The following is a 27,994-nucleotide window of genomic DNA, read 5'->3' as shown; positions in this document are numbered from 1 at the left end:
ATTTCATCAAACTTTTCCTCATTAAAATCAATTTATATTGTACTAAAGGTGAAAATAATTGGATTGTGTCAGGAAATGTATATATATTTTTATTGTAGTATAAACATAGAGTTGTTTTTTATAAACAACGTGTAGGAATATTTAAAATTTCTTGCAGACGAAAAGTCCGGGAAATTACAACTTGGCATTTTTGCCTTTGTGTGTATTTTTAATGTAAGATATAAGCATCCCAATGTCCCGCTAAGTATCAGACAGTCACAGAGTACACGAACCTGTTTGTTTAATCAATCAAACAATGGATCAGGTCTTAGATAAGAGAGACATAATAATTTCAAACTTGATGAACAGGTTGGGAACAAACCCCCTGTAAGGTGAATATAATATATCTAGGGATAATTCTTCTTTAGAGGGATAAAATTATTACAAAGATTATAGCCAATATAACAAGAAAATGCTATTCTGCCCTATTTTGATTTAAATCCAGGCTAATACTCCCTAAACAAAAATACCCTTCTACAGAGGGATAAATTCATCCCTCTATAGAAGGATTATCCCTCTATACAGGTATAATCACCATACAGGGAGTTTGTTTCCAACTTGATGAAATAAACAAAAAAAACTGAATGACTGAGAACACAACTATTAAAAATGAAACCAACCAAAAGTCATACAAAAGTACACAAAGCACAACATAGAAAACTATTGACAAAGCAACACGAAACCCAACAAAACCTTGGGTAGTCCAAATAGTTATGACGTCTTAGCTGAAAGCACAGGCACTTGTTTCTATCCATGACCATGGTAAGACCCACTATCAACGTATATTTAAGACTCATAAAAATATGTTAATAGTAGGTCTTCAGTCGTAAATATATGTTGATAGTGGGTCTTGTATATTTTGTTGCTTTGATGCCTTACAGTCATGTTTAGTATATAGCAGATATTTTAGTTTCAATAAAATTGAGAATGGAAATGGGGAATAGGTCACTATAATAATTTTGGAATTTAAGGGATGGAACTGTATTTACAAATTAGGAAGATATCTGCAGGCCCGTAGCCAGGAATTTCCATAGGGGGGTTCGTTGGACTCACAAACTCAACTTTAACAGTCACAATTTCGAACAGAACATTGACTTTAACAGTGCTTATTTGTTTTCAAGGGGGGGTTCGAACCCCCCCCCCCCTGGCTACGGGTATGATCTGCTATCATCAATGAAATGTACATTCCATTATGCTCAAGCAACTCATGGTGGGGTCTGTTACACATACAAGCCATGTATTATGCTGGAATGTTGCTACATACATTTGGAAATGGAAAGTTCACAACTTGGATGCTGAATTCATCTCTTGTGAAGCCAGTATTTCTTTGCAGATGATGGTCTAATCTAAGAGGGTGTTTAAAGGAGGATGCTTGCACTTAAAGAAACTTGGATTAGCTCCAATATTGATAAGGAACAGCATAGGCCTTTGCAAGAATCGCGTTATAAATCTTAAAACAAAAATTTATATAAAAATTCAGATATTGGGTATGAATGCAAATGAGAACAATTTCCACCAAAGTTCAAATAAAGTGGATGTTAGCAATTAAAGGCAGCTCACAGTACAGCCTTCAACAATGAAAAAAAACCATACCACTATAGTCATGATAGTTGGCTGTTGAATGTCCTAACAGCAAAAATATGAAACAATTGGTTCAATTGAGGAAACAAACAGCCAAATTTATAACAAACAAAAATGAAAAACAAATACATGTATATGTCAGACAGATGAATCCATTTTTTCTTGACCATCACATGACCATCCCTGCCAAGTGTTTGAATTTCATTTGATAAAATAGCGAGCATGCAAATTAAGAATTTGAAAATCACAATGCAAATAAAATAAGCGGCACACAGTGTACACCCGTCTTCCACCAAGGAGATAATTATAGTATTGTGTACATCATCTTATATTACATGTTTGTAGAAATAAATCCCTTTGGTGTTTTTTCAGAAGCTGAATGATGTCAGAAAATCTGCAAATATTTGAAGGTCTGACTGCATGGTTTTCTGATAGTGTTTCCACTGAAAGACAAAGAAAATGGAGTGAGGATTAACAATATAACTTTCAGTAGGGCCTTATGCAATCAATGTGACTGATTAACACAAAGTTTCCAAAAGGGAGGCAAACGATACCAAAAGAACCCATAAATCAAAACTAACTTACAACTCCATGGCTAAGAATGATCAAAAGATAAAATACAGAAGGCAGATCCTGCACCTCATGGGATACTCACGGTGCAACTCCCATAAAGATGGTTTGCTTATCCAGGCACATGTATCGATACTTATTACACTGTTATTATTAGTCTGTCCTGGGCGTAAAATGTGTGAAATATAGCTTTCCCAATGTCCATATATATTTAACAACTGTGAGTGATAAAAGATCAACACAGAAAACAAAGTACAACAACTATTGCTAATAATACTTCTATTAAAAGAATCATATTATACACCTACTCCTAGTCCTATGGGCTAAATTGCATCTACATTGTTTGTATGACAGATGGACTTCCATGTTTAGTCAGCATGACATGAATAGGTGTTGTAATATGTGAGGGTTTTTCAGATCTTTTAGATACCTACTTTCTGTTTGTGGATTCTTTGACTTTTTTAATATGTTAAATGATTGATTTATTTTTGGTGCTTTAATCCACTTTCAGTATTATAGGCTATATCATAGTTATCAGTTTTTATTGGTGGAGGAAGCCAGAGAAAACCACCAACTTTGGCAGGAAAGATGACAATGATTGTCTGTATAGATAGGAGTCAAATTCACCTGCCACATTTAATTAAAACTTCAGTGTTGACTGGCTAGTGATAAAGGAGATGAAAGGCTTACACCTCTTAGGCACTGAGGCACCTGTTATATGATTTTTTTTTTTCACAGGTCTTCATTACTACTGAACCGAATCATTTCAATTTTGTTCACATGATCAACAAGAACATTTTATAATGCAGTGATTCCAATCCTTATTTTAGGTCCAAATTTGGACCTCCCTCATAGAATATGCTCTTTTTTTCCCAACTTTCAGCCTAGAATTCCAAATAGTATATAGACATCATTGCAATTTTGTTGGTGTCTTATCATGGTTTTTGTTTACAAATCTCTTGAATTATTTGCAATCCATGCAGTTATTTCTTCTCGGAATGCAGAACTTTGTACCTATTTTTTCAAAATTACCTTAGGGGGCATGTCCCCAAACCTCCTAGCGTGTTTCACATGGTTGATCCTTTGTTCAAAGGGACAAATGTATTTCCTCAAAAGCCAATATGTCACGAAAACATTTATTCCCAATTGCATGGACCCTGAGCCCCTTCCCCTAAGCACAAGGAAAATCACTTTAATGTATGTGCCCTTCTGGAATCTGTCAAACAGCTTTTTCCAGTTTTACAATACATTAAATTATTAGTGGGAATATGCCTAGTAAAACACATGATTTTTATACCCCTGCTTAAAAAAATAGAGGTGGTATACTGTTATACCTCTGTTTGTCCATCCATCAGTCAGTCCATTCTTCCTATGAATATTTTTTGTCGCATCTGCCTCAGGAACCACATCATCAGAAGCTCACAGTTTCACTTTTTACTATCAAGAATATTTCTATTATTGAAAGTAATCATTTATTTTTAGAGGATTTAATTTCTTTTAAGTAGTCATATTTGTTTTTGTTTTAGAGGAAAAAGGAGGAAAACAAGCTGATTTTGACTCTGCACAATTTATATTTAGTGAAAATGCAGACAGTCAAGATACAAAACAGTAAGTTCTTTTAAAATTGCATTAGAAAACTGTAAGGGCTATTCAAGAAATTATTATGGTTGATGAATCAGGGATGTGTCGGAAGGCATTTTATGTCTAGCCTCAGCCGCAGCCTGATACATTATGTTGTGGAAGCAAAACATAGCAATCGTACATTTTGTTATTGCCTACGTCATCAATATATAAGTTCAGTTAGTAGTTAAAAGTTCTGTTTTTTATTAATTTTTTTAAATTATCTTTGTAGTTTTCATGAAGATTCAAACTTTAAGATAAAGTTTTTCATACATTTGTAACTTTGTCAAACCTCCACAGAATTTTTCAAAACTTGGATGGAAGATTTTTTTTATTCATTTTTTCATGTGACTAGTTATTCAAATACCCATGGAATTATAAGCTTTCCTCAATCCACTAAATCATTACATGTATCAATGAAATGTCAAATTCTGTAATTCCTTTAAAATTGCAAAAATTTTACCCGTAACCATGATTATTCATGTTACAAATTATATTTGTATGCCACAAATTTCATTTGTATGCCCCTGCCACTAGGCAACTGCCAGGGGCATTAAGTTTTACCCTTGTCCTGGGTTTATGTTCTGTATTTATAGTTTGTCTCAATCAGAGTTAAACTTTTACAGAATTCATATTACGTCCTAACACTGATCAAGTTTGAATTTGGTTGTGTTACTTTCACCATTCTCTAGTTAGATCCCTTTTTTAAATGGAAAAATTACTGTTTGCACCCTCTAAATTTACTTTGCCTCAACCAAATGTTATGACAATTACAAACTGCTTTTAACCACCAAAAATAGATCAACTTCAAATTTGGGTGGTGTCTCTTTTACCTTCTGAAGTTATTTTCATTTATAAATTGAAAAATTGCAGAATTTTAGGCTTACACACTCTCGCTTTACTTTGCATTAACCAAACGTTATGAAATGTATACACAATTTTTATTATCACTTAAAAAAACAATGTTAAATTTGGGTTGCATTTCTGCCACAGTTTTTGAGTATGTTCATTTTTGAAAGAAAAATTGATTTGTACAAGTAGAGCTTCTGTGTCACATGGGCACATTATTCTCCTTATTTGCTGAACATATCTATAGCTATCATTGAGTCATAAATTATAGTAGAATTACCCTTGTCAGATCTCTGTCCTAAATCTCATTTGATGCTTGTTGATTGATATAAAGCTTGTGTTTCACATAAATAAATTGTATTATTTACCAGTCATTTTGTTGACATAAATTAAAATATTGTTAAATATTGATATATTTGAAGTTATATTTTTAATAAGTCAGCTTACAATCATATTAAGGAGATTCGAGGGTCTTAAAATTTCAGAAAAAAAATAAACATTTGTTTTTCATTACAAATTTTATTTATCACCTTTAGAAGTTGTTACTTTGTCATATGGTACAAAAATCATTTATTCTAGATGCTTTTTTTGACAATTAGTTTTTCTGACAGTTTGTTTCTATGAAGATTGATGAAAGATTTCAAGTATCCAATAATTGACTATTTGTTTTTTTATTTTAGAATATTTCAAAGTGGTGCCTATAGAGATGAACATCTAGCAGTATTTCATGCAAAGTATATTTCTGATTCTACAAAAGTGCCATCACAGAAAATAGCAGTTGGAAAATACTTCTTACCTCCAAAAGAAATACAATACTGTAATGTATTATTTATAGCAGTTAAAAACAAGATTAACTTAACTCTCCTGCTGAAAAGGGACTTGTTTGTGTTGAATATGGCACAGAAATACAAGATGATTAGCTAGTTCTTCCACTCAACACTTTTATTTTATAGCATTTAAAATCGAGATTAATTACTACTGTATAAAGGGACTTGTTTGTGTTGAATATGGCACAAAATGAAATAATATATAAAAACAGACATTTTAATAATCTTTTGATAGAATATTTTTTACACAGAAATCAGTAATCAAAATTTTGGGAGGATCATGGCCATAACTTATTTACTTAAACATATTAGAACTAGATGTGTCAAAGCGACAAGAATGGCCCGGTCTCAGAATGTTGAAAAATCTGCAATTTCAATAACACATGTGGACACAAACATAATGGTAGTATCACAATTCAAAAATCAGCTCAAAAATTGGAGGCGTATAGAAAAATGGCTGTATAACTGTGAATTTCACCAATTTTCATAGTTGTTAACCCTTAATTTTGGCAAAAATTAGCGGACTAAAACGAAATTTAAACTAATCTGCAACTCATCATAGTTTAATAGCTCACATACCAAAAATCAATATCTGAAAGCATTTAGAAAAAAAGTCTGTATAAATGGGATTTTTCAAAAATCCAAAAAAGTCCAAAGCCCAAAATTACAGCAAAAATTAGCTGAGTGAAAAAAAACTTACAATTGATCTGTAACTCATCATAAGTAACTGGCATACCAAAAATCAGCCCAATATCTGAAAGAGTTTAGAAAAAAAGTCCTTGTAACTGTGATTTTCAACAATTTATCAAACTCCATTGCTTTTAATTTCCGTAAAAATTAGCCAAGCAGAAAAAAACTTAAACTTGATCTGTAACTCATCTTGTTTAACTCACATGCCAAAAATTATACAAATATCTGAAAGCGTTAAGACAAAAAGTCCGTATTACTGTGCTTTTCAACAATTTATCAAAGTCCAAAGCCCATAATTTCGGTAAAAATTTGATCTTTAACTCATCATAATTAACTCACATACCAAAAATCAGCCCAATATCTGAAGGCGTTTAAAAAAACCTCTGTATAATAGTTTGTTGCGGAATGACGGAATTTCAGACAAGGGTAAAACTATATGGCACCAACAATTAACTTCTTTGCAGGGCCATAAAAATTATAATTTATATTTTTTCTAGTATTTTTTTTAAGCTGTGATAAGCAATGCATCACTGAGAAATTACAACTTTACACTAACAATTCAGCAACAGTGGTGTATCACTTATCCACGTTTCATGTGTATAGTGACTGGTTTTGAATTCAGGTAAATTTTACAGAAACACATGATTAAGTTTGATAGTTCTTCCACTCCACACTCTTGTGTACTATTAGGACAGATAAAAAAAGATGGCACCAACAAAAAAATATACAAAAACTTCAGTTCATAAAACATTTCACAGGGAACAAGGATTGTACAATGGGATTCACATCAAAATTTTGCGGCGAAAAGATTAAACAATATACATGTTAAATGCATTGCCATCCCTACATTTGTTTTGGAATGTGAGTGAAGTTGCATCTAGATAAACTCTTTCATGTTATGTCCATTCCTTTCTGTACTTTATGACAGCACATCAAAACACATTTATACAAAACAGATGTCACAGATAATGATAAAACAATCACTTTAAAGTCTTAAGGAAGTTTACAGGAATTTGGATTATTTAGTCATCCAGTATAATACAAAAACAAAAACAGCTTATGTGATGTCAATACAACATAATTCTCATCAGAATTTGAATTTAGGCCTCAGCTACTCCCACAAAAACTACATAATTTGATGCTCTAGGTGAGAACATGATTTTTATGCCAGATAAAGTGAATTCTTTATTTTCAGTGGTAAGAAGACAGATGAAGTACATCTGGGATGATACAGACAGTGGAGTATCCAGTGAGGAGGAGGTTTGTTCAAATATTTTTTTAGGGGCCAGCTGAAAGACGCCTACAAGTGTGGGAATTTCTCGCTACATTGAAGACCCATTGGTGACCTTCTGTTGCTGTTTTTTTCTATTGTCAGGTTGTTGTCTCTTTGACACATTCCCCATTTCCATTCTCAATTTTATTTTTCAAATAATTGTAGCAGAAGTGCATTGTTTAGTGTCAAAGATTCAACCTTTCTATGAAAGACATACATTTTGTTGTTCAGTTCTGTTTTAGACCATAAGGAGAAAGATGTGATAAAAAAAAGTGTTCAATGAGACAGCAAACTAAAATTGCAAATTTTTAACCAAGAGGTCTTTAAAAATAGATAACTTGGCTATACAATAGCAAGCTCAAAATTGCTTCATAAAAAGCTAAACGATTTACAGTGTCTACCAAATACCTGCCATCAACATCAGTTTCTTCTAAATAACAAAGACCTTTTAGAAAATGTATATGACAAAAGATTACCATTTATGAAACTCAATATTGAATGAACTAGTTGATAACTTTTAAGTTTCAGCTTTATAGCTTTACTTTTACTTATTTATAGGATGACGGAAAAGCAATTGGTGTTCATATTGGTGAAGATATACAGAATACAGACTTTATATCTAAGAAAGACAATTATATAAGGAAAAGTGATGGACAAAGACTTGATAAAAAGACAGAACCTAAGGCAACACCATCTAAAAAAAGACAGAATGCCTCAATGTTAGCAAATTCACCAGAGGGAAAATCAAAAAGACATGATGATTCTATTGTACATAAACCACAATCAAATAGTGATAAAAGAAAATCAAATGAGGATGTGCAAAATTACAGTTTCCGCAAAAGGACTCCCAAAAACTACAGTGATTTGCAAAATATTGATGTTGGTGATATCGTACTAGATAACTCTGATAAATCAACCACAGACTCACATGTCAAAACAAATGGACATTCTAGTCAGACAAAGGGTCAACATAATCAAGGTATTCTTTCTTTACTTTCTTCAAGTGGTAATACAAAATAAATTTTCAAAGATATAGTGTGACATTGAATGCTAAAATATCTTTAATATACTATTGTGTCCTTTGCAGTGTGTCTGAGTAAATGTAAGAATTAAACACTGACTAATGATATAACCATACAAAAATAAATATTTGTCTCAAAACAGTTTTCTATAGTTCCTACAGCTAATTGTTGAAGACCTTATGGTTACATGTAAATACACTTTTAATTAGTTTTTAACTTTGATGTTTTCTTATTATACTTAATAGTTGGTACAAAATTTAGCAGAAGACAAAAAAAAGACATGACTAAAACATAAGCTTGAAAAAGAAAGATACTAATCATGAGGCAGTTGGCCTACTGTGAGCATGGATATTTTTAGGGGTGTTATTTTTTAAATTCCCAGGCATAAATGTTTCACATTAGGATAAGTTAACATATTGGTGATAAAACTATTTTTGTAGGAGATTTTTATGCATTTTTATCTTTTATTTCAGCAAATATAAAGAACATTTTGACATTTACAATATAAAATAATATATTGATATTTGAATTTCATGTAAGTGAAATAAAGTTTGTTGTGGTTTTTTTTCAGATTTCTTTTGCATTGATGATTTACCAAAAGTCACAAGTGAAATGGAAGATCTCATACCTGGACAAAATGGATTTGAAGTAGTGTCAAAGTCATGAAACAAAATGTAACTTACTTTAGTGAAATTTTAACTGAAAAATTCAGCAATTTTGAATGCTAATCATCAGTTTTTCGTAAACAGAGATGTATGAAAAGAATACAGAGGATTGTATTGAATAGCACAAATTTTAGTCAGAAAATGTTGTCATCTTTCTGTACTGTCACATATTCCTGGGAGGATACTTTTTTAAAGTTTAAAAGAGCGAAAATATGTATATATGGTTACTGCCCTTAGTTTTGGTTTTAGACATTGGAGTGCTGTGATGACTGATGAGTTAATGTTAGGATCATGTCTTTTCATAAATAGAACAGACCTTTTTGAAATTTCTGCACACAAAGTTGTAGTTCATGAATACAATCTCTCTTTATGTTTAATGTTTAATTACCAATTACAATGTCAGAGTTATTGGAAGTTTTTTATTCCAGAAAATGGACCATTTTAGTTTGTGTGTGTGTACAATATTTTGGCAACCTTATAAGCAATACAGCTGCCTAATTTCTTTTTTCATTATTGTTTTGCCTTCACAGAAGCAAAGGTGGCATTAAGTGTAACACTTCCTATAAGTATGTCTGTACGTATGTATCTTCGTTTTTTCTATAAGTCTGTACATATGTCCTTAAATTGGTTTCCTTTCTCAAACTTTACTTGTTTGCCACAACCAAATTTTATGAAAATGCTTATTTCCACAAAACATTTATAGATCAAGTTCAAATGTGGATGGCATCCTTTTTACTATCTTGAGTTATGTCCCTTTAAAACATTAAATGCAAGAGGGGTATCATTTGTGTTCCATGGTCACATTCTCTATTTATTTTACCGGTAGATCTGTTTCAGAGTTGAATGTATTTTTCACAATATTTTCAGTTTATTACTTATAAGCACAAATGCACTAGTTTATGAATACAATACTTGTACAATCAATGTATCTGTGAAGACTTGGGCTTGTTCATTTACTTATATTTGATTTGGCAACTTTACTTTTATTGTAACTTTACTTTGAAGAAAAAAGACTGAAGTAAAATTGAATTCATGCTTATGCTTTTTTTTAGATTTTTCAAAATGAAATAAAAGACTTTAATTTCTTTGATTTGTTGTGTAAATCTTATTCCAGTATTTTATCCTTAAACAAACAACACTGAAATTTGTATAATTATTTATAAACAGTCAAACATAATGCAAAGGAATGATATTCAAATAGTGTTAAAATGTCCTCAAATATAGAAGCAGCCAGAAAAAATAAAAGGAAGCTGTTGTCTCTATTGTTCCTAGCTCAGACTGTTTTGATGGCTTTAAAATGACCTTATTTTTTTTTCTTTTAATACCCTGCCAAGGATAATTGACAAAATTTTGTTTTCCCGTGTGTGTGTGTGTCAGTTTGTTCATTCATATTGTATCAGGTTGAGGTTTTTGGTCAGAAAGTTAACCATGAAGTCTTGAAACTGAGTACACATAGATATAGGAAGATGTAGTGTGAGTGCCAATGAGACAACTCTCCATCCAAATAACAATTTATAAAAGTAAACCATTATAGGTCAATGTACAGCCTTCACCATGGAGCCTCTGCTCACACCCAACAACTAGCTATAAAGGGCCCAAAAATTACAAGTGTAAAACCATTCAAACAGGAAAACCAACGGTCTGATCTATATAAAAAACAAAAACCGAGAAACATGTATAAATTACATTAACAAACGACAACTAATGTACATCAGATTCCTGACTTAGGACAGGTGCAAACATGTTCATTATGATTTTAACTTTGACAACCATATTGTACACTGAAGAAGGGAATATAATGTGAACAGAGCATGGTTTCCTATTGACAGAGCTTCTGGTTTTGTGTTATTGTTGTGAATTATAGATGTATGTTGAAATAAGGCTGTACTAACTGTCTTCAAGGTCAAGTTGACAAACAGTTGATTTTGTAATAAGATGTGGTATGATTGCCAACAAGACTGTCTTGTTGGCAATCATACCACATCTTATGACACTTATCAAGCAGAGTTCAAATGATGTACCGGTAGATAAAATCAGTTTATAGGTCACTTTACAGTCTTCAACAATGAGAAAAAAACAGTACCATGTAGTCAGCTCTGAAACCTATTGATGTTACTTTCAAACTTTGTTCTCCCAATTATGTCTCAAATAGTTGCCACTGTTAAAAGGCCAACTTTTATTTTGTCCATCTAAAACAAGGATTTGATATCATAGGAAATGTAAATCCAAAATGTTTTATAACATTTTAATATTGTGAAATAATTAACAAAGTACTATAAACTAAAAAAAGTAACAAATTACAATTATATAGTGGATAACACAGACAAATCTTGTTCTTTTCATATTACTGTGGATTCATTAATATTCGTTGTATACTAATTTTCGTGAATTTCGTGGGTACAAGAGAACCACGAATTCAAATGTTAAATGAATTACTAATTTTCTAGAGGAATGAGTGTAGACTTTGCCAAAACCACGAAATTAAATATCCACAAATATATAAGTTTTCCTCAAACCACGAAAATTGGTACCCACGAAAATAAATGAATCCACAGTATATCATCTTGACTGAAATTTGCAGATACACATTGGAATTTTTTACTTTATAATTATTATGCTTTATGTTTTTTTCCTGAATTGTTTAAGCTTTATATTAACCAGCATTTTATAAAAAAAGTTCATTTTCTTATGAAGGACAGCAAAGTAATAAAAAAAGTTGTTCATAAGTAATTAGTAAATTACACACACTACACACAAAACATCATTGACAGAAATGGTCAGTAAAAAAATGTAACAACACAAATCAAAGAGAATGAGAAAACAGAAAAAAATACTCAAAATATGGAAAGAACAAGATTTGTTTGTCTGTATGTGTTTAACAATAAAAACCACAAATAATGGCACTTGAAATAGCATATTAATATCAATACATTTGGTTTATGAACACAGCTTATTTACTAGCCATGCTATGATATGACAATAAGGCCTGAATGACAATACTTTATATCTAGCTACTGGACTGAGAACATTTTTTTCACTGTAGCTAATTTAGAAATTAATGTGTGCATTTATTTTTGAAAATCATTGACTTCTGCAAAATCTAATTAGTGCATCTCCAAAAATCCCTCATAAAATTATGAATGCAGGTATTTATTTTGTAAAACTAATAATGTTGCATTTTTCACAGTAATACAAACATTACACTAAATTCTAGATTTCAATGGCCAGAAGATGATGTCACGGTCATATGTCTAGTTTTCGATAATGCTTAGGGAAATATTAATTAATAGATTATTTATGGTAAATCCAAGGCTATCATCATTTGGTGATGTATAAGCTGGAAAACTCTCTATTGTTTTCAGAATTAAAAAAATCACAGATAGCAAATGCACTCAAACATCTTCATGATTATAAATATATCAATGTAAGTATAGTTACAATCAAATATACATCGCTTGCATACAGAAATGAGTTTAATATCAAACGAAGGATTTACAAGCCTCTCAATAATACTAGAAAACAAGAAAAGTAGGCAGTCTGTTCCAAACACTTTTACTAAAATTCAAAACATGGTCCTATATGAATATATAAATTTTGAAAATTTTTACCAGTTCTAAACAATGTTTTGGCTAACAGTGCAGACTGGAACAGACTGCATTATTATAATGAAAAAAAAAATCGCCTTTTTAAATATTTGTATCTACTAATTTTAATAAGAAACAAAACTTAATGAAAGCCTCAGCCTTTTCCTGGACAAATTGAAGTAAATAGAATAGCCATTACACTATATGATTATAGGAATAATTATATTCACACTTGCACTTATTACTGAGTATACTATACAATATAATACATGTATTTTTTTTATGCATATTGTACAAGCAATATAAAAATATTGTATCTAGAAATGAGATTTTTTATTGTTTACAAAACATCAGATGTGATTTCATGTTACTTATTTTGATTTGGTTATTTTGATTCAGTAATTGAAGTCTTAGCCATTTAAATTATTTATTTTATAATGTGATGCCAAAATATCTTGTATTATATAATTTGAGAAGGTATTTTATTTTTGCCTTACATTATTGTATTTTAGAATTCATTGTTCTTAAAATGTAAAAAAAAAGATTTAAAAGTGACTGTTATAGAATATACATTTATATGCAGTTTATTCACATTTAACTGCGTTTTGAATGCTACAAAAATGTAAATGATAAATATAGAGTAATCTCCCTTTCGCCACCTAACTGATTGTCTTTATCAGAATAGTTTGAGCATGTGTACAGTGGATAAAAATCATACAAACCTGCCAAAAAATCTACAAGTATATAATTTTGACCTGAAATTTTAACCTTGTGATTTTTCAGCTCTCAAAAGATCTTAACTTGATTTCAGTAAAAAAAAACATTTGAATGCTATCTTTAATACCAAAATTATGTTTGCAACACTAACTTTTTGGTTGTTAGATTAAAGAAAATCTTTAACATAGGCTTTTTAAATAGTTACACCACCACTTTCCCAAAGAGTTTCTGAATTTTAAAGATCAAATATTCTTGAATTTATTAGATAAGGTAAGTTGAATAAGAAAAAATGCTCTCACTTGTAGTAGACAAGTACATGGGACTAACATATATTCCATAATAAGTACATATAACTCCAACAGCTCTTTCTAAAGTTTGTAGAACCCAAATACAGACACATGTACAGAAATTATCTATTGCAAGTCTATAGTCATTCTCTAGAGATACTGCTGTTCCAAAGCACCAAATTGCCTCTTCAATTACTCCCATTTCCATCATTGAATATCCAAGCACTGAGTATAAAATTGGAATATCATAATCTAATGTTTCCATAAGGAGGTCAATTAGATTGTCCTCGGCAAGTTTTGTATGACCTAAGTTTATATGAGATAATATCAATAAATATCTTGCAAGGGATGATGGTGGAAGTACAACTTCTTCTTGACAGTCGACTTCATCTTGTAGGACATCTGGCAGAGTGACTTTTTCTAAACCACCATAAACCAAATCTGGTGCTGTTTCAATGTCCTCTATTTCTAGAACACTTTTCAAATGTTTAACAGCATCAACATAATTATTTTGGCTAAATAAAAAGTTTGCATAACGAATAGTGATTACTGGGTTTTTCCCCAGAGCTAGAGCTTCCTGGAAGTATTTTTCAGTGGCCACAATCATTTCCAACTCACTATCGACGTCATCACAAAGACAAGCTTTAACATAACACATTGCTGCAAGATCTCCCAATGTGGAGACAACTTCAGGCCCTAAGTTTCCATTATGAATTTCTCTATAGACCTCTAAGCTTTCATTATACGAATCAATTGCTTTATCTACATCTCCTGCTCCGCAGTACATTTGTCCAAGAGAATGAAGAGTAGCGGCTAAGTCTCCTTTAATATCATCTCCCATAGTTTCCTGCATGTCATGAGCTTGCTCTAGATAATGAACTGCATTTTGATATTGTTGCATGCTAATGTGAGCCTCTGCAGATTTGCTAACGAGCTGATTGTGCATTGACATTTCATCAGAATTGGCATTTGCATCAAAAACTTCATTGAAAGAAATCTGACTTTCACAATCTCCATATTCTAGTGCTTCATTGTAGAATTGTAAAGCTGATTTATAATCGTACTGAGCAAAATAACAATCTCCTAAAATTTGTAATACTCTCATGAACTGTCGACGATCTCGATGTCTGGACGCCATTAATACTGATCTTGCCACTGAAAGATATTTGATTGCTTTCTGATGTAAGTTCAAATTGTTGTAAGAATTCCCCATGACATAGAGAACTTGGCACACCAGCCAGAATTTATGCTTTGGTAGTTCTGGTAATTTATCACCATGCAGGGCACAAAATATTTCAAAAGCCTGATAACACATCGATACACAGCGATGATAATTTCTCATTTTATAGAATGTTATTCCCATTAAGGCCAGTAAAAGTCCATGGAAGAATGTACTTTTAAGTGAAAAGGCATATTTCACCATATGTAAAGCCAGTTCAAATGTTGATGCAGCTCTTGGAAACATAAGTAGCATAAAACTAGAGACACCTAGCATACACAGCACATGAGCATTTTCTAGTACAAGATCACGTCCTACTGATGGAGTATTCCTTAACATGGACAAAGATTTCTCATAGCATTCAAGTGCCTTATCATATTCCTTTTGCATAAAGTAACAATCCGCTAATCTTCTAGTAGATCGTGCTACCAAGTCTGATTGTTTATCCTCCCTTTGACTCTCATGATTACGTAGGAGGTGTAGAGCCTCTTTATAACACTGTATTGCATCATCAATGTTCTGCTCTTCCTCAATTTTCTCTGGTGAGGAAAACTCAGATTTTGAACTTGATGTAGAACTTGTAATATCATCAGAACCATCTTTTTCAAAGAATTCACAAATGGCACCTATGGCATAGCTAAACACAGCATTGTCTTTATCTCGACCAGTAACATAACCATTTCCTAGTTCCAATAATGCTAGAGCTATTTCAAAATTAGCCTCATCATCTTGTAAGTCACGATAAGTCTCAAGTGCTTTGTTAAGTAATTTCAATCCCTGAGACATTTTTCCTTGTTTTGATTTTGCAGTTCCACAATTCTTTAGAAGTCTAGCATGAAACCTTAGCATGCCAGCAGTACCATCTTGGATTTCATCTACAATTTCTAACACTTGTTCATAGATGACTTCTGCATTTGCATAGTCTTCCTCTGTCATTAGTTTATCTGCTAACTTAGCATAACATTTTGTCAAAGTCAGTTTAATACTATGATCATGTAAGGGGGAGACAACTTCTTTTTCCTTAATGCTTTCTCTTCTTTGAATGTCAATAACGTCATTTTTCGAAGGCCCATTTGTATGATGTGGATTTGATGCCACTTGTACTACACTTTCAAATGTACAATTCTTGCGATCCCCTAAAAAGAAATCCCATCCTTCATTGTTTATGTCACTTGCAGCAAGTTCGAAACCAAGTGAATGTTCTTTGACGGGGGACTCTTTTTCTTCTTCCACAGGTTGGCCATTACAAATTTCCCTATCTAAATCACTGTGATCCCAATCTAATGAACCTCCTGATACTGCACTTTCTGCATCATCATTATCATGCTTTGAATGAACCTCCTTTTTCAGAAATAGTCTATTGAAAATAGTCCCAATATTTTTGGTTTGAAGTCTGTCGTTACAATACTGGTGGAATTTGGATAGCCATGACAAGCCAGTATGGCTATCATCAGCACTTTGGTTTTCATTGGTTTTACTAATAATTTGAGAATGCATGGTTGAATATAGATTGAATTTGTTTCCAGTAGATAAAGGAAACATACTTCTTGATGGTGTTCCAGGAGTATTCGGGAGAGAAAATGAACGAAAAGGGTCTAAATATTTTCTTGCTTCATGTTTCATACAATTGTATAAAGCTCTATTTAGACTGTCTTCTAAAGGTTTACATTTCTGTTCTAGAGCTTGCTTCTGTTCTGTGTACCATTCAATAGTATCATTTTCCATTTCTGTTTCTAATTCAGAATCACAAATTTCCATTGTATATTGAAGAAGAGCAATAGCATGCATACAAAGCCACTGCCATTCCATTGGGTTGGATCGGCACATACGACTTCTCCTCGTACAGACATCAGCAAGCCCATTCAATGTTTGAACAAGAATCTGGGTTGTATCTTCTGATTTCTCTTGCATTTGTTGATAGAGAAAAAGAAATTGCTTCTCTGCCTCATCAATCTGTGATGAGCTAAGCATTTTGACAGCAGTATCATAGGAGTCAGACAAACTTCCACTAGATGTGGTGGACTCATTTTGACTTGTCTGCTCAACCATCTGAAAAACAAAGAAATTATGTGTTTATCATCTATTAAGTGAACCATTTTTGTTTTAATACAAAATTTCTAAATGTCTAATAATAGTTTTCTTATAAATGGTCAGATTTACGTACGGCTTTTTTTCAAACCATTTATACTTTTAAACTCAAATTTCTTGGGTGGTACATGTATTAAGGTGCAAGTCCTCATGAATCAATACTTATTTTATAACCAACAAGTAATGGCTTTTAAGTTAGACAAAATTGAATCTTTTAGACATAATTTTGCTTGTTTTCTGCTGTCAGTTGATAAAGGTGTCATCTTGGAGTATAGTATTATATAATTAACTATTACTGAAAATGCTGTACAATGTACCAATTTGCCAAAAAAATGCAATAATCACCATAAGTTACTGATGTAAAACATTCATCTTAATAAAACAGTAGTATATGTCTAAGTGATGTGTGTTGCATGGGCTGCTTAGAGTTTGTAATTATATAAAAAAAAAAAAAAAAAAGATCAAAGTTATGTAAATTTATTGATAAATAAGAAGAATGATATAATGTCATTAACATGTCAAAATTGACACATTTGGCCAAAATTTGTCTTTTTTAATAGTTTTGATCAAATTAGAAATGAGCCACAACCTTACCCGAAAGATATATTTCAACATTAACATCTTTGTGTAAGATATCTTGTAGTCAAATCTTTTGGGGTGAGGTTTTGACTTAAATCTAAGTATAATTAATAAGGTCTCAAAGTAAGGTTAATTTGCAAATTTGCTTTGATGCAACAAGTTTAAAGTCCTTAAGCAAATATCAAGACACAATTTTTAACTCACTGAAAAATAGTTGAATGTATTGTGAACTTTAAAATGTATGATACTTTTTTTCATTAAAAAGTTTGAAATTATTCATGCAAAGACACTTGTGCATTTCTTTTTATTTGGATTTGTTGTTTGTTGGGCTGCTTTTAGATCCTTTTAATTTTGTTATTATACGTTTAAATATTTAGTAATGAAAAAGCTCAATCTATTTTAAATGTACAACAACAGATAAAATAGGGCATCAAATGACAAGACTTATTTTTATTTCTTTTATATAGAATTGTATAGGTATAATTAACTTTAAAAGTTAAATATTTATTTAGAATTAAATAGACCATTAACATTGAGGGGGGATTGGAGGGGTCCTGATCCCGAAATCCCGGGTTTAAAAACACGAAATCCCGAAATCCTGGCATAAAAAATAAGAAATCCTGAGGTCCCATAATCTGAAAAAAAAAGAATTCCTGAATCCCGAAAGGGTCAATCCGGAAATCCCGAGCTTAAAAGCACCAGATCCTGGAGTCCTGATAAAGGTCCTATCCCCCCTCAACATTATTGGAGTAAATATCAAATGACAGAAATAGATTTCATTATCCAAAAACGTTTAGATCTGTTTATTTCATTTAATCAAAACATTTCAGCTTTTCCCATGAGTATTAAGATACTTATTTTGATTATTTTCAATTTATAGTTATTAAGAAAATGTTCTGTATGCTTTGATATTTTTTTATTTTGATTGTTAAAATGTTAAGAAATATTGGGCTTGTGCAATATTAAATTCTACTTGGGACAATATTTCCCAATATTCATGCAATAACGCTATATTATATACTTATGATGGAGTTATTGCCCTTGGATTCAGGTGACAGCATTCTTGTTGGAACATATACATTTTTTAAGGTTCTTCATATTTCATAAAGTTTATGATTATAAGCTTATATGTGTAAACATAAGATTATACTTACATCGCTGTCCTTTAGATTAGCATTTGTATCAAATTCTTTGCTGTCATTGTCTACAGTGGAATCACTTCCAGATAGTTTATAAGTCACAGATCCGTCATCGGTGGAGGAAGATTTAGACGAGCCTAATAAGGAACCACTACTTAATGAAGACTTGTATGAGCCTGAGCTGGAGGATGATCTGTATGAGCCAATAGTAGAACTACTACTGGATGAGGAAGACTTAGATGAACCAATCAAATCATGTCTTGGTAAGACCACATTGGTAGATGACATCTGGTATGTCTTTGGTTCGTGAAGGGGGACATCTGTAAAAGTAAAAGTCAACATGTAAATAGATATAGGAAGATGTGGTATGAGTGGCAATGAGACAACTCTCCATTCAAATAACAATTGATAAAAGTAACCCATTATAGGTCAAGGTACGGCCTTCAACACGGAGCCTATCTCACACCGAACAACATGCTATGTATATATTTTTCATTCAGTATTGATTATCTCTAGTGAAATCTTGTTATTGTGGGATCACAGTTTTTGTTCTAATATTAATTTTTAGACCTAAAGGACCAGTCTGTAACAACTGCAACTGTACATTTGTTATAAGCTCTCATTGAATAATTGCACTGGCTTAGATTCACAGACCAGGGGGCAAACTGATAGACACTAAGGTAATTATTAAAGTAAGAAAATGTGGTATGATGGCCAAACCAAATGACACAGAAATTAACAGCTATAAGTCACTGTCTGGCCTTCAATAATGAGTAAAACCAATACAATATTCAGCTGTATAATGCAAGATTGCAGATAAGTTATAGAATACAAAATCTAACTTTAAGCAATGGAAACAAAAACCAATTAATGACATCTTTCTTTACTGTGAAATCAAGCTAAAATCTACATCTGTAAGATGTGATCTAAACAACTGTCCGAAGTCAGGAGCCTCTGGCCTTTGTTAGTCTTGTATTATTTAAATTTTAGTTTCTTGTGTACAATTTGGAAATAAGTATGGTGTTCATTATCACTGAAATAGTATATATTTGTTTAGGGGCCAGCTGAAGGACGCCTCCTGGTGCCGGAATCTCTCGCTACATTGAAGACCTGTTGGTGGCCTTCTACTGTTGTTTTTTCTATGGTCGGGTTGTTGTCTCTTTGACACATTCCCCATTTCCATTCTCAATTTTATTACAACTGTAATAATGAAATTTTATCACAAAAAAAGTTATATTTTAAATATCAGAAATATGTTTGACCTTTGAAAAAAAGGACTTAATGACCAAGATTTCTCTTTATTAGATAAAACAATATTGTAGCAATAAGTAAAAAGAAAATCAATATTCCAAGTTGTCTCTTTGTATTCCCCTGTTATGGCATATATTGAGACATATTGTTTTATTCCTTCTATCCAAAGGCTTTTTATCAATAAAATAATTTTGTCAGTCTATAGATACATCATCTTTCTCAGTTTTTATGTTGTAAACTTTTTTTCAATTGCAAAGATACAAGCTTTATTGTTTTTCCAGCTTATATTTCCTAGTCATAAAGCTTGAGCCTTTTCAATTTCAAAATGTTTATTAAAGGTGTACATAATTCAATGTTTGCATCACTTTGTTTAAATGACATCTTTCGCTGGTTTATGATCAAAATTAAAAACACCATTCACCTCAAAAACAAAGTTTAATGAGATATTATCCACATCAAAGATGTAAATTGTGTTAAACTACTTTCAATATTAATGGCTGCAGTGTTCATTGATAAGAAGTGGTGTTTTACTAACTTATAAAATCAGATTGTAGATTCATGTAAAAATTAAATTTAGATTGTTTTAATTTGTCAGAAAATGGTTTTGTTCATTTCTACAAAAAAAATGTATTCATTGAAAGTGTACAAAGGTGAATGTTTTGATTTGTTTTTAATTTTCATCTTGTATCTATTTTCGACTGTTTTGCATATCATCACAAAAATAAATTGATGTCTTTTTCTTTCAAATTGTAGGATACTGAAAATGATGATTTCCCTTAAAATTATGATGTCATTGGTCATACAGTTTTGTTGTTGACAATGTTGTTACGTTTCGTACAGAAACATGGGCCAGTTAAGTGTCATGAGAGCTCTTAATTATAATGTGTTAACAAATAATTTCACAAAGAAAAAAAAAACCTTACCAGGAAAAAGTCATGAATATATTTAAGGTATAATTCACTAACCAATTCTTTTATTATTATTTTTTTCTCTCATGGTTGAAGGTCGTATGATTGCTTATAGTTGCTTGTATCTACTTTATTTAAACTTTGTTGGGATAGTTGTCTCATTGGCAATCATAACACATCTTCTTAGTTTCGTATTAATGGTAAAATTTTTGTTGTGAAAAGAGCAACAGAGGAGAAGTTTTGATTAAGTCTTAGTAGAACCATAGTTCATACATTTGTACATGTGGGTTATTCAACATGAAAATTGGAGGCATCATCTTTAAAAAAAAAAAGTCCTTTGTTTATAATCAGGGGCAGATCCAAGGTTTTTAGGGAAATTATCACTGACTGCAGCAAGGCAAATCAATTTTGACAATCATATGCCAAAAATATATATCTCCCACTTAAATGGGGAGAGAGGCATATATCCTCTACAATCCCTTTCCATCAGCCACTGATAATTATCCCCGAAATGAATTATCTGAAGAAGTCTATTGTAAAGTGAAATAATGTTATAAAAATGATAGATTATTAAGTTATGTTACACTTCAGGCGTTTTTCTTTTATGTAAACATTAGTGTGTATGATAATACTTATCTTGTTATGAATAACTTTTTTTACCTTTTACATGTAAATTCTATATAAACGTCACTAGAGACATGTTCATGAAAGAATGTGGATAGTGCAATATATATGTTGTATGCAGACATAAAAAAAATAAAGAAAATTGACTGGTGAATTTTTGCATACTTAAGAAAGTATTTTAATACTCTTTATTCATTCTAATAGATTTCTGGATTTTTGGTATACTACATTGTATAAGTAAATTGTTCTTCTATCCTTTTCAGAAAAGAGGTCAAGAACGACTTCAATGCCATAATTAACTAGACAACACTGATTTACCTGAAAAATTACTTGCCTTTTTTATTTTTAAAACTTTTCTTGAAAAATCAGATTAGGGTGATTTTCATTTTTGTCAATCTTAAAACAATATAAGAAAACAATCATTTATGCATAAAATCAATCTCTAGTTTACATACCTGATTCCTGCATGTTTACCCCAATAAAATTATTTTAAGGTCAGATTTATCAGGTGTGCTAAATTCAAAAATAGGTCATATTTTTTGTTCAAAAAATTTAATCAAAATCGACTTAAGGCTATCAGTATTATAATATGTTTACGTTTACTTTAGTTTATTGTATACTTTATCAATTCAATGAAGGACATACTGTGCTTCAAATTAGTTCATAAAAGATAAAAATACATGTACCAGAAAATATTAGGCCAACATGAAAATATTAATAGATTTAAACCGATTATCTCCCCCTGTCTGCCCCAACATCCACAATGTAAAAAGAGAACAATATTCATTTCAACTTCAGAAATATTTTTTTAATTGCTGATTGAATAGAACCTAGTATATATTTTTTATTTATTACCAATACATGTATATCAATAGAAGTAGAATTAAACATACTTTGGCCATTCTAAAGTCTTATATTGGAGGTGTAATGAAGAAATTTTAGTTTATGAAAGGTTTAGATCTCAACCTAAAAAATATGATGTCAATCCAAATAAAGGTACTATCTTAGTCATGGGTAATTTAAAATTATAATCAGGGTAGATACCAGTGATATATGGAACAACATATTTTGTGTAGTCTTTCCTTTCTTACAACACATAATCTTTTTTCAAGAGAAGCAGGTATCTTGCTATTGTTTATATTATTTTGAAGGGTTCTTTTCTGTGTGAAACATTTATTATATATAAAGAGCCTTATATTAGTTGTACTCCACTGAACTGTAAGACTGTTAAATTACAATAGTGTCTGGCTGCTAGTAAATTATTTCATGTAGTCTAATCCTGAGAATTTTAGGCCATTTAATTAGAATAGTTGAGAGAAATGTTTTATTTATCTCTTTTTAAAGAGTTTATTCAGTCATTAAAGATACTTGTATGCGGAGGTGTTAGATTTAAATACTTGTAATGATGTGACATCAATTTTTAATCTTTATGAATGAAATAGAATTTTATTATCACTTATGATTTACATCATAATACAAATGCATGTATGTGATTCATAACATTGATAAATGTGCATAGTTTGAAGTACTTAATACATGTATAGGATAGTCTAGTGAATCTATTTAGCATCACATACATGTTAACGTAAACTGAGATTACTATAACACCATGTTTGGTATTCTCAGACCTTTTGAATTTTATGGTAATATTGCAAGTGAAAAGTATGCCTCTTTTTACTGATATACAAAAGAAGTGTCTCTTAACAAAGTTTGGTTAATATCCAGCAGCAAGTATTCCATGCATATTCTAGACAATGACAAACCTTCTGCATAGGATCAGCCAGTTTTAAGGCTGGAAATGATTAACAAGTAAAGGAGAATGAGATTATGTTGGGTGTGTACATTATATAATCTTGCAACAGGTTAACCATAAAGTTAAAATTGAGAATGGAAATGGTGAATATATAAGAGACAACAACCAGACCAAAGAGCAGAAAACAGCTAAAGGCCACCAATGGGTCTTAAACACAGCAAGAATTATTCTGTTTCATATGAAGAGAGCAGCTGAGCTGAGTAAACATAATTCTGCATATTATATCACCTAGAGTCAATAAATGGATGTTGACACAGTTATAGCAGCAAATAATGTTTCCATGGAAATTCATAACCTGACATTTCTACAGTTAAACCATATTTAAAAATTTAGATGTTTTGACTTTTTGCCAATGGCTGTTGTCTCAATGTACCTACCCTACACCTCTTATTGTTCATATTTAAAGTCTGCATAATACAGAAATAGTTTATTGTAGACAATTTTCTAACCAATACATGTATTAGATAATAGAAAATAGTAAAATATCTTAACTAGATGCCATATATACTATTTTGGAGTTCAAAGAAACTTTGCATTTTTTTGCAGTTTCCATTGTAAAGTTTTTTTATAAGTACAATCGCATACTTGCAGAATACATTTTGTTCTGTTTTATCATTTCTGATTTAAAGTTTATTTTTTAAACTGACATTTTATTAAACTATTTATAGTTGTTTGAATATAACTGCAAGCTCAGCAACTTCATAAAGATCGCGATCTGTAGCTTAATTCTATAATTAATGATTATATATTATGCAACCTAACGCCCTGATCAAATTAGACATATTCACGGTCAAGATGACCAAAAGTATTAAAAAACAAGAAAATGCTTCAATACCTTGCAAGACCATAAGACATTTTGGCCTGTCATCCCAAAGATAATTCTCTGAATTTTCTGTTGAGGAAACCATTGTAAACGTCCATGCAATTTAATGTATTCCACCATAATATTCTAAACATTGTACAATCAATACCATCAGAAAACATTCCAGTTTATTGATCCGTCTGCTTTCTAGTTGCACAAATATAGGGAATTGGTGAATAAAGTATTAGCTTTAAGTTTCCTGAATACATCTTAGATCTGATTATTTACATATTCTGCAATGTATTTGGATGTTTGTTTCAATAATGTCATCAATTGTCTTTCCATTTTGTCAAGGTCATTAAGTTTTTTTATGAGTTTTTTTTTTATCACATGGTTATGTAATTTGAATTATCTATAAAGGGCACTATTGATTCTTTGCTTCTTTGATGTGCATGCAAATTAATTCTTTGAATGTAATTTGCTCTTTTAATCATTCTATAATTATTCACAACAGTGGTCCAACATTTTTAATGTATAATGTAGATAACACCTCGGATAACATTGTGCTAATAAGGCAGCAAACATTTCATTTGAAATCAAAAACAAATTATTTTTTTCTCCAAAAACTGGAAACAAACTTTTTTTCCAAAAAAAACCATAGCTGTTTCTAACTTCAGTGGTCTAAAGGTGATATTAATGTCATAAACGCAGTTCATCTTTACCTACCCCATATTTGAATGTAGCTCATAATAGCTGATGAATTTGGGGGAAGGTTTTATTAAGTTAATGTGGTGGCAAACAATTGAAGTGTGTTTCGCAAAATTGCAGTAACACTGTGATTGATTGATTGGGTAATTAAATTTTCTGTGTGCTTAACGTACCTGTCACACATTGACAATTATAATGGCTGTCTGCAAGATAATCATAAACAAATTTCAGTTTTTTACAAAAAAATACAAAGTTGTGTTAACTTCGGAACTTTTGAATGCCGCTGAGTATTATAATACTTGATACAAAATTTTGTCTCACTCCCCCAGCGAAGATTCCAATGTTATCCTCCAAGGTTAGGTCCAAAAACTTACTGCACCTTTTAATATCAAGAAGTCAACAACTTGCGTTCAAATGTAACTTGAGAAAAGATACCACGATCTTTACTAAGTAATCGTGCAAGGCTATGTCATAGTTCTTGCAAAACATCAATTTAAAGATATGTTTCCAAATGTATATATTTATATATATATAAACAGAATAATTCTATTTTTCAGATGATTTATTGAATTCATCTGTCTGTGAGTCCGACCGAGGTATCTAATGTTGTATTTATAATCAGACATTTAAATTTTGTGGTTATTTATCATCTGACCCCTCTAAACAAGGGTCATCAATATCTATTGTAGTATACATAAGTTCTTTTCCTCCTGTCAAACAAACACGTCTTTTATTTTTCAATTCTTCCATTTTTTGCTGAAAAATATTTTTGACATTTAATGGGAGTGTCCTTGTAACTTTCAATGGAGTTATTTTTACATGCCCTTTCTCTTTAGCAGGGGACATAAAAGTTATTACTTTTACTTGTCCAATTTCTTTTGTTTGTAAACGCCTTGATAAATATTTGTCTTTACTGAGCGTAGCCTTTTCGTATGACCAGTCACATTTATCTTCAGGACTTGAATCTGACGGATTTATTTCCTGATTTATAACATGTCTACTTTCACTATTGTTTGACCTTTCTTTTAATGATTTCATTAATTCCCATATAAGTACGTCGTCTTCGTCGTTTTCTTGATTTGAATTGTCAATGTTCCATTTATTCACAATATCATTAACTACTCCTTTCTTGCTAGTAACATTACAGTTTTTTACTAGAACATCATAGTGTCCATTTTCTTTAAGCTTTTTCACCTTTTCATTTGCCTCTTTCGAAATCCCAGGTTTTGGAGTGAATTTGTTCATAACTGTACACTGTATCTCCTTTTCTCCAACCACAAGATTGTCAGCTTTTAAAGCCGCCAGGTTAGATATAGTTTTTGGTCTTGCTCCTTGGTTCTCATATTTAGATATTAATTCTACATCAGGTGAATTTTCTTCAGTTGGAATAATGTCATTTCCATTCAAATCACTGAACACAGATAAATTTTCCTCGAATGTTGATAAAGTGGTATTTTCCGGTGTACCTGAGTTATCATTCGAAAAACTGCTTGTTGTTCCTTCATTAATATTTATACTTCTATCACTATATGTTTCATGTTGTAAATTTTTCTCATTTTTATAATTGTTTAAAGTAACAGAAGAAATTGTGTTATCATCTTCAACATCAGATTTATTTTCTGCTGAAGAATTCGTGCTTAAATCCCGTTTTAAAGTTAGACCTTCTGGTAAATGACTGTGTGTCCATCCACAAGTTTCAGAAATATTTCCTAAACTTTCTGCCTTGTTTTCAACACTGCATGTATTTTCTCCTGCAGAATTCGTACTTAAATCTCGTTTTAAAGTTTGACTTTTCGGTAAATCACTGTGTGTCCATCCACAAGATTCAGAAATATTTCCTAAACCTTCGGCTTTGTCTTCAGTTGGAGACACGGATCTTCTTCTTGGTCGTATTAAGATAACTACATTTTCCGTTTCTTCATCAATTCTTGTAATGGTTTTAATTTTTGAAGTATCTTTCTCTTTTCTTAAGCCACAACCAGATGTGTTTTGTTTAGCATATTCCTGATGAGTTGCTGGTGATTTCACGTCACATGTTTCAGAGTTAGTTTGATCTTCGTCAAGTAAATGTTGAGGGACGTAAAAAGTTTCGTACTCCTCTATGATAAACTCTTCCTCACTGTTGTCTAAATTATCTTGGTTTACAGAAGTGTCACCTTCGTGGGGATATCTGTCAAGTGAGTTATCTCCCATATTGTGTCAAGATCACTTATAACTTAAAAGTTAGGCCATTATCAGAGAAAACAATATAAGTATGTCATGTTTATTTCATCTTGCATTTATTTGGCTATAAAAATCGGGATATTATCGAAAACATCCATAAATTTTATGTTTGTGCACACAAATCCTGTCTATATTGTAAATACAAACTTAGGCTACATAAGCCATTAAATATTTCGTTATCGCTGTATTTTTCAGATTTCCAATTTCACACTAAGAAAATGAAATATCACTGTCAACAATATTACTGAAGGCAAAGTTGTATAACTGGACACAGTAGCCAATTCTATTTCTAGAAAAGTTTGTCACGTTGAGAAAACTATTTCTATTTATAGTCATCTACATCGTTGAACTCTCCTTGCAAATTGTTGATGAAGAAATCTTTAAATACTTCAATAAAATCACTTGAAATCTTTATTCACACAAGAATCCTGTTCTTTAAAAGTTTTGCCAACAGTTCAGTCTCTCAAAATTATAGTGAACCTTAAATGGCCACAGAATTTCATGTATTTTTTTAAGTCGTGCTCCATAAATTTCAATCATCAGGTTCAGGTATGGATTATAGCCAAAATTAAAGCATCACTTGATCGGGTCGTTAAATTATGTCCCTAAAGCTCTTGTAAATCACATCAAAGAAAAATACATTAAAACTTGTCCAATTGAACATGTATTCAACAAAATCACTACTTATTATGTTTCTTATTCACAATAGTATATTCTAAAGTTACTTATTTGTTATTTTTACTTTATAAATCCTTACATTTCCACAAGTAAGAGGTTTAAGCAATACATTCCTAAGCACCTCTTTGTACTTATTTCATAATTATCCGAATTAAAGATTAATGAATGATCCATGTTTCAATTCTTTTATGGCAGTACACTTAATCACAGTTTTCATCTGAACAAAAGTAGTTTTCCA

At 31.3% G+C, this 27,994-nt stretch overlaps 2 protein-coding genes across 3 annotated transcripts; one reads left to right on the top strand and one right to left on the bottom strand.

Annotated features, from left to right (window-relative positions):
- Positions 1-5: 5 nt before the first annotated feature.
- Positions 6-10,221, top strand: LOC134715683 (uncharacterized). 2 transcript variants are annotated; one of them, XM_063578026.1, is made up of 7 exons: positions 6-48; positions 1,993-2,084; positions 3,717-3,798; positions 5,340-5,476; positions 7,372-7,436; positions 8,008-8,428; positions 9,043-10,221. In XM_063578026.1, the coding sequence occupies exons 2-7, from the start codon at positions 2,000-2,002 to the stop codon at positions 9,135-9,137; spliced, it is 885 nt and encodes a 294-aa protein (XP_063434096.1). In that variant the 5' UTR covers positions 6-48; positions 1,993-1,999; the 3' UTR covers positions 9,138-10,221. The 2 variants fall into 2 exon arrangements, with proteins under 2 accessions (XP_063434096.1, XP_063434095.1); XM_063578025.1 differs by lacking the exon at positions 6-48 and adding an exon at positions 93-213.
- Positions 10,222-13,630: 3,409 nt separating this feature from the next.
- On the bottom strand, positions 13,631-27,513 carry LOC134716714 (uncharacterized). Its single transcript, XM_063579718.1, has 4 exons — positions 25,497-27,513; positions 25,029-25,058; positions 18,765-19,069; positions 13,631-16,992 (listed from the first exon to the last, which is right to left on the bottom strand). Exons 1-4 carry the CDS (start codon positions 27,046-27,048, stop codon positions 13,699-13,701), a joined length of 5,181 nt encoding a protein of 1,726 aa, XP_063435788.1. The 5' UTR covers positions 27,049-27,513; the 3' UTR covers positions 13,631-13,698.
- Between the last annotated feature and the right edge of the window lie 481 nt (positions 27,514-27,994).

This window comes from Mytilus trossulus, chromosome 4 (genome assembly GCF_036588685.1).
Source record: "Mytilus trossulus isolate FHL-02 chromosome 4, PNRI_Mtr1.1.1.hap1, whole genome shotgun sequence".
In the NCBI taxonomy this organism is placed as follows: Eukaryota; Metazoa; Mollusca; class Bivalvia; order Mytilida; family Mytilidae; genus Mytilus; species Mytilus trossulus.
Note: the sequence above shows the minus strand (reverse complement) of the source record. Positions and strands in the feature narration are given on the sequence as shown.

What these genes read in the sequence shown, in the direction of transcription:
- LOC134716714 (XM_063579718.1), bottom strand. Translation starts at nt 27,048, where the DNA reads ATGGGAGATAACTCACTTGACAGATATCCCCACGAAGGTGACACTTCT. An exon ending in AGAGGGGTCAGATGATAAAT is followed by an intron (nt 25,059 to 25,496) that starts AACCACAAAATT and finishes ATTATCTTGCAG; the next exon opens with ACAGCCATTATAATTGTCAA. An exon ending in TAATTGTCAATGTGTGACAG is followed by an intron (nt 19,070 to 25,028) that starts GTACGTTAAGCA and finishes TTACTTTTACAG; the next exon opens with ATGTCCCCCTTCACGAACCA.
- LOC134715683 (XM_063578026.1), top strand. Translation starts at nt 2,000, where the DNA reads ATGATGTCAGAAAATCTGCAAATATTTGAAGGTCTGACTGCATGGTTT. An exon ending in TGAAAGACAAAGAAAATGGA is followed by an intron (nt 2,085 to 3,716) that starts GTGAGGATTAAC and finishes TTTTTGTTTTAG; the next exon opens with AGGAAAAAGGAGGAAAACAA. An exon ending in AAAGGGTCAACATAATCAAG is followed by an intron (nt 8,429 to 9,042) that starts GTATTCTTTCTT and finishes GTTTTTTTTCAG; the next exon opens with ATTTCTTTTGCATTGATGAT.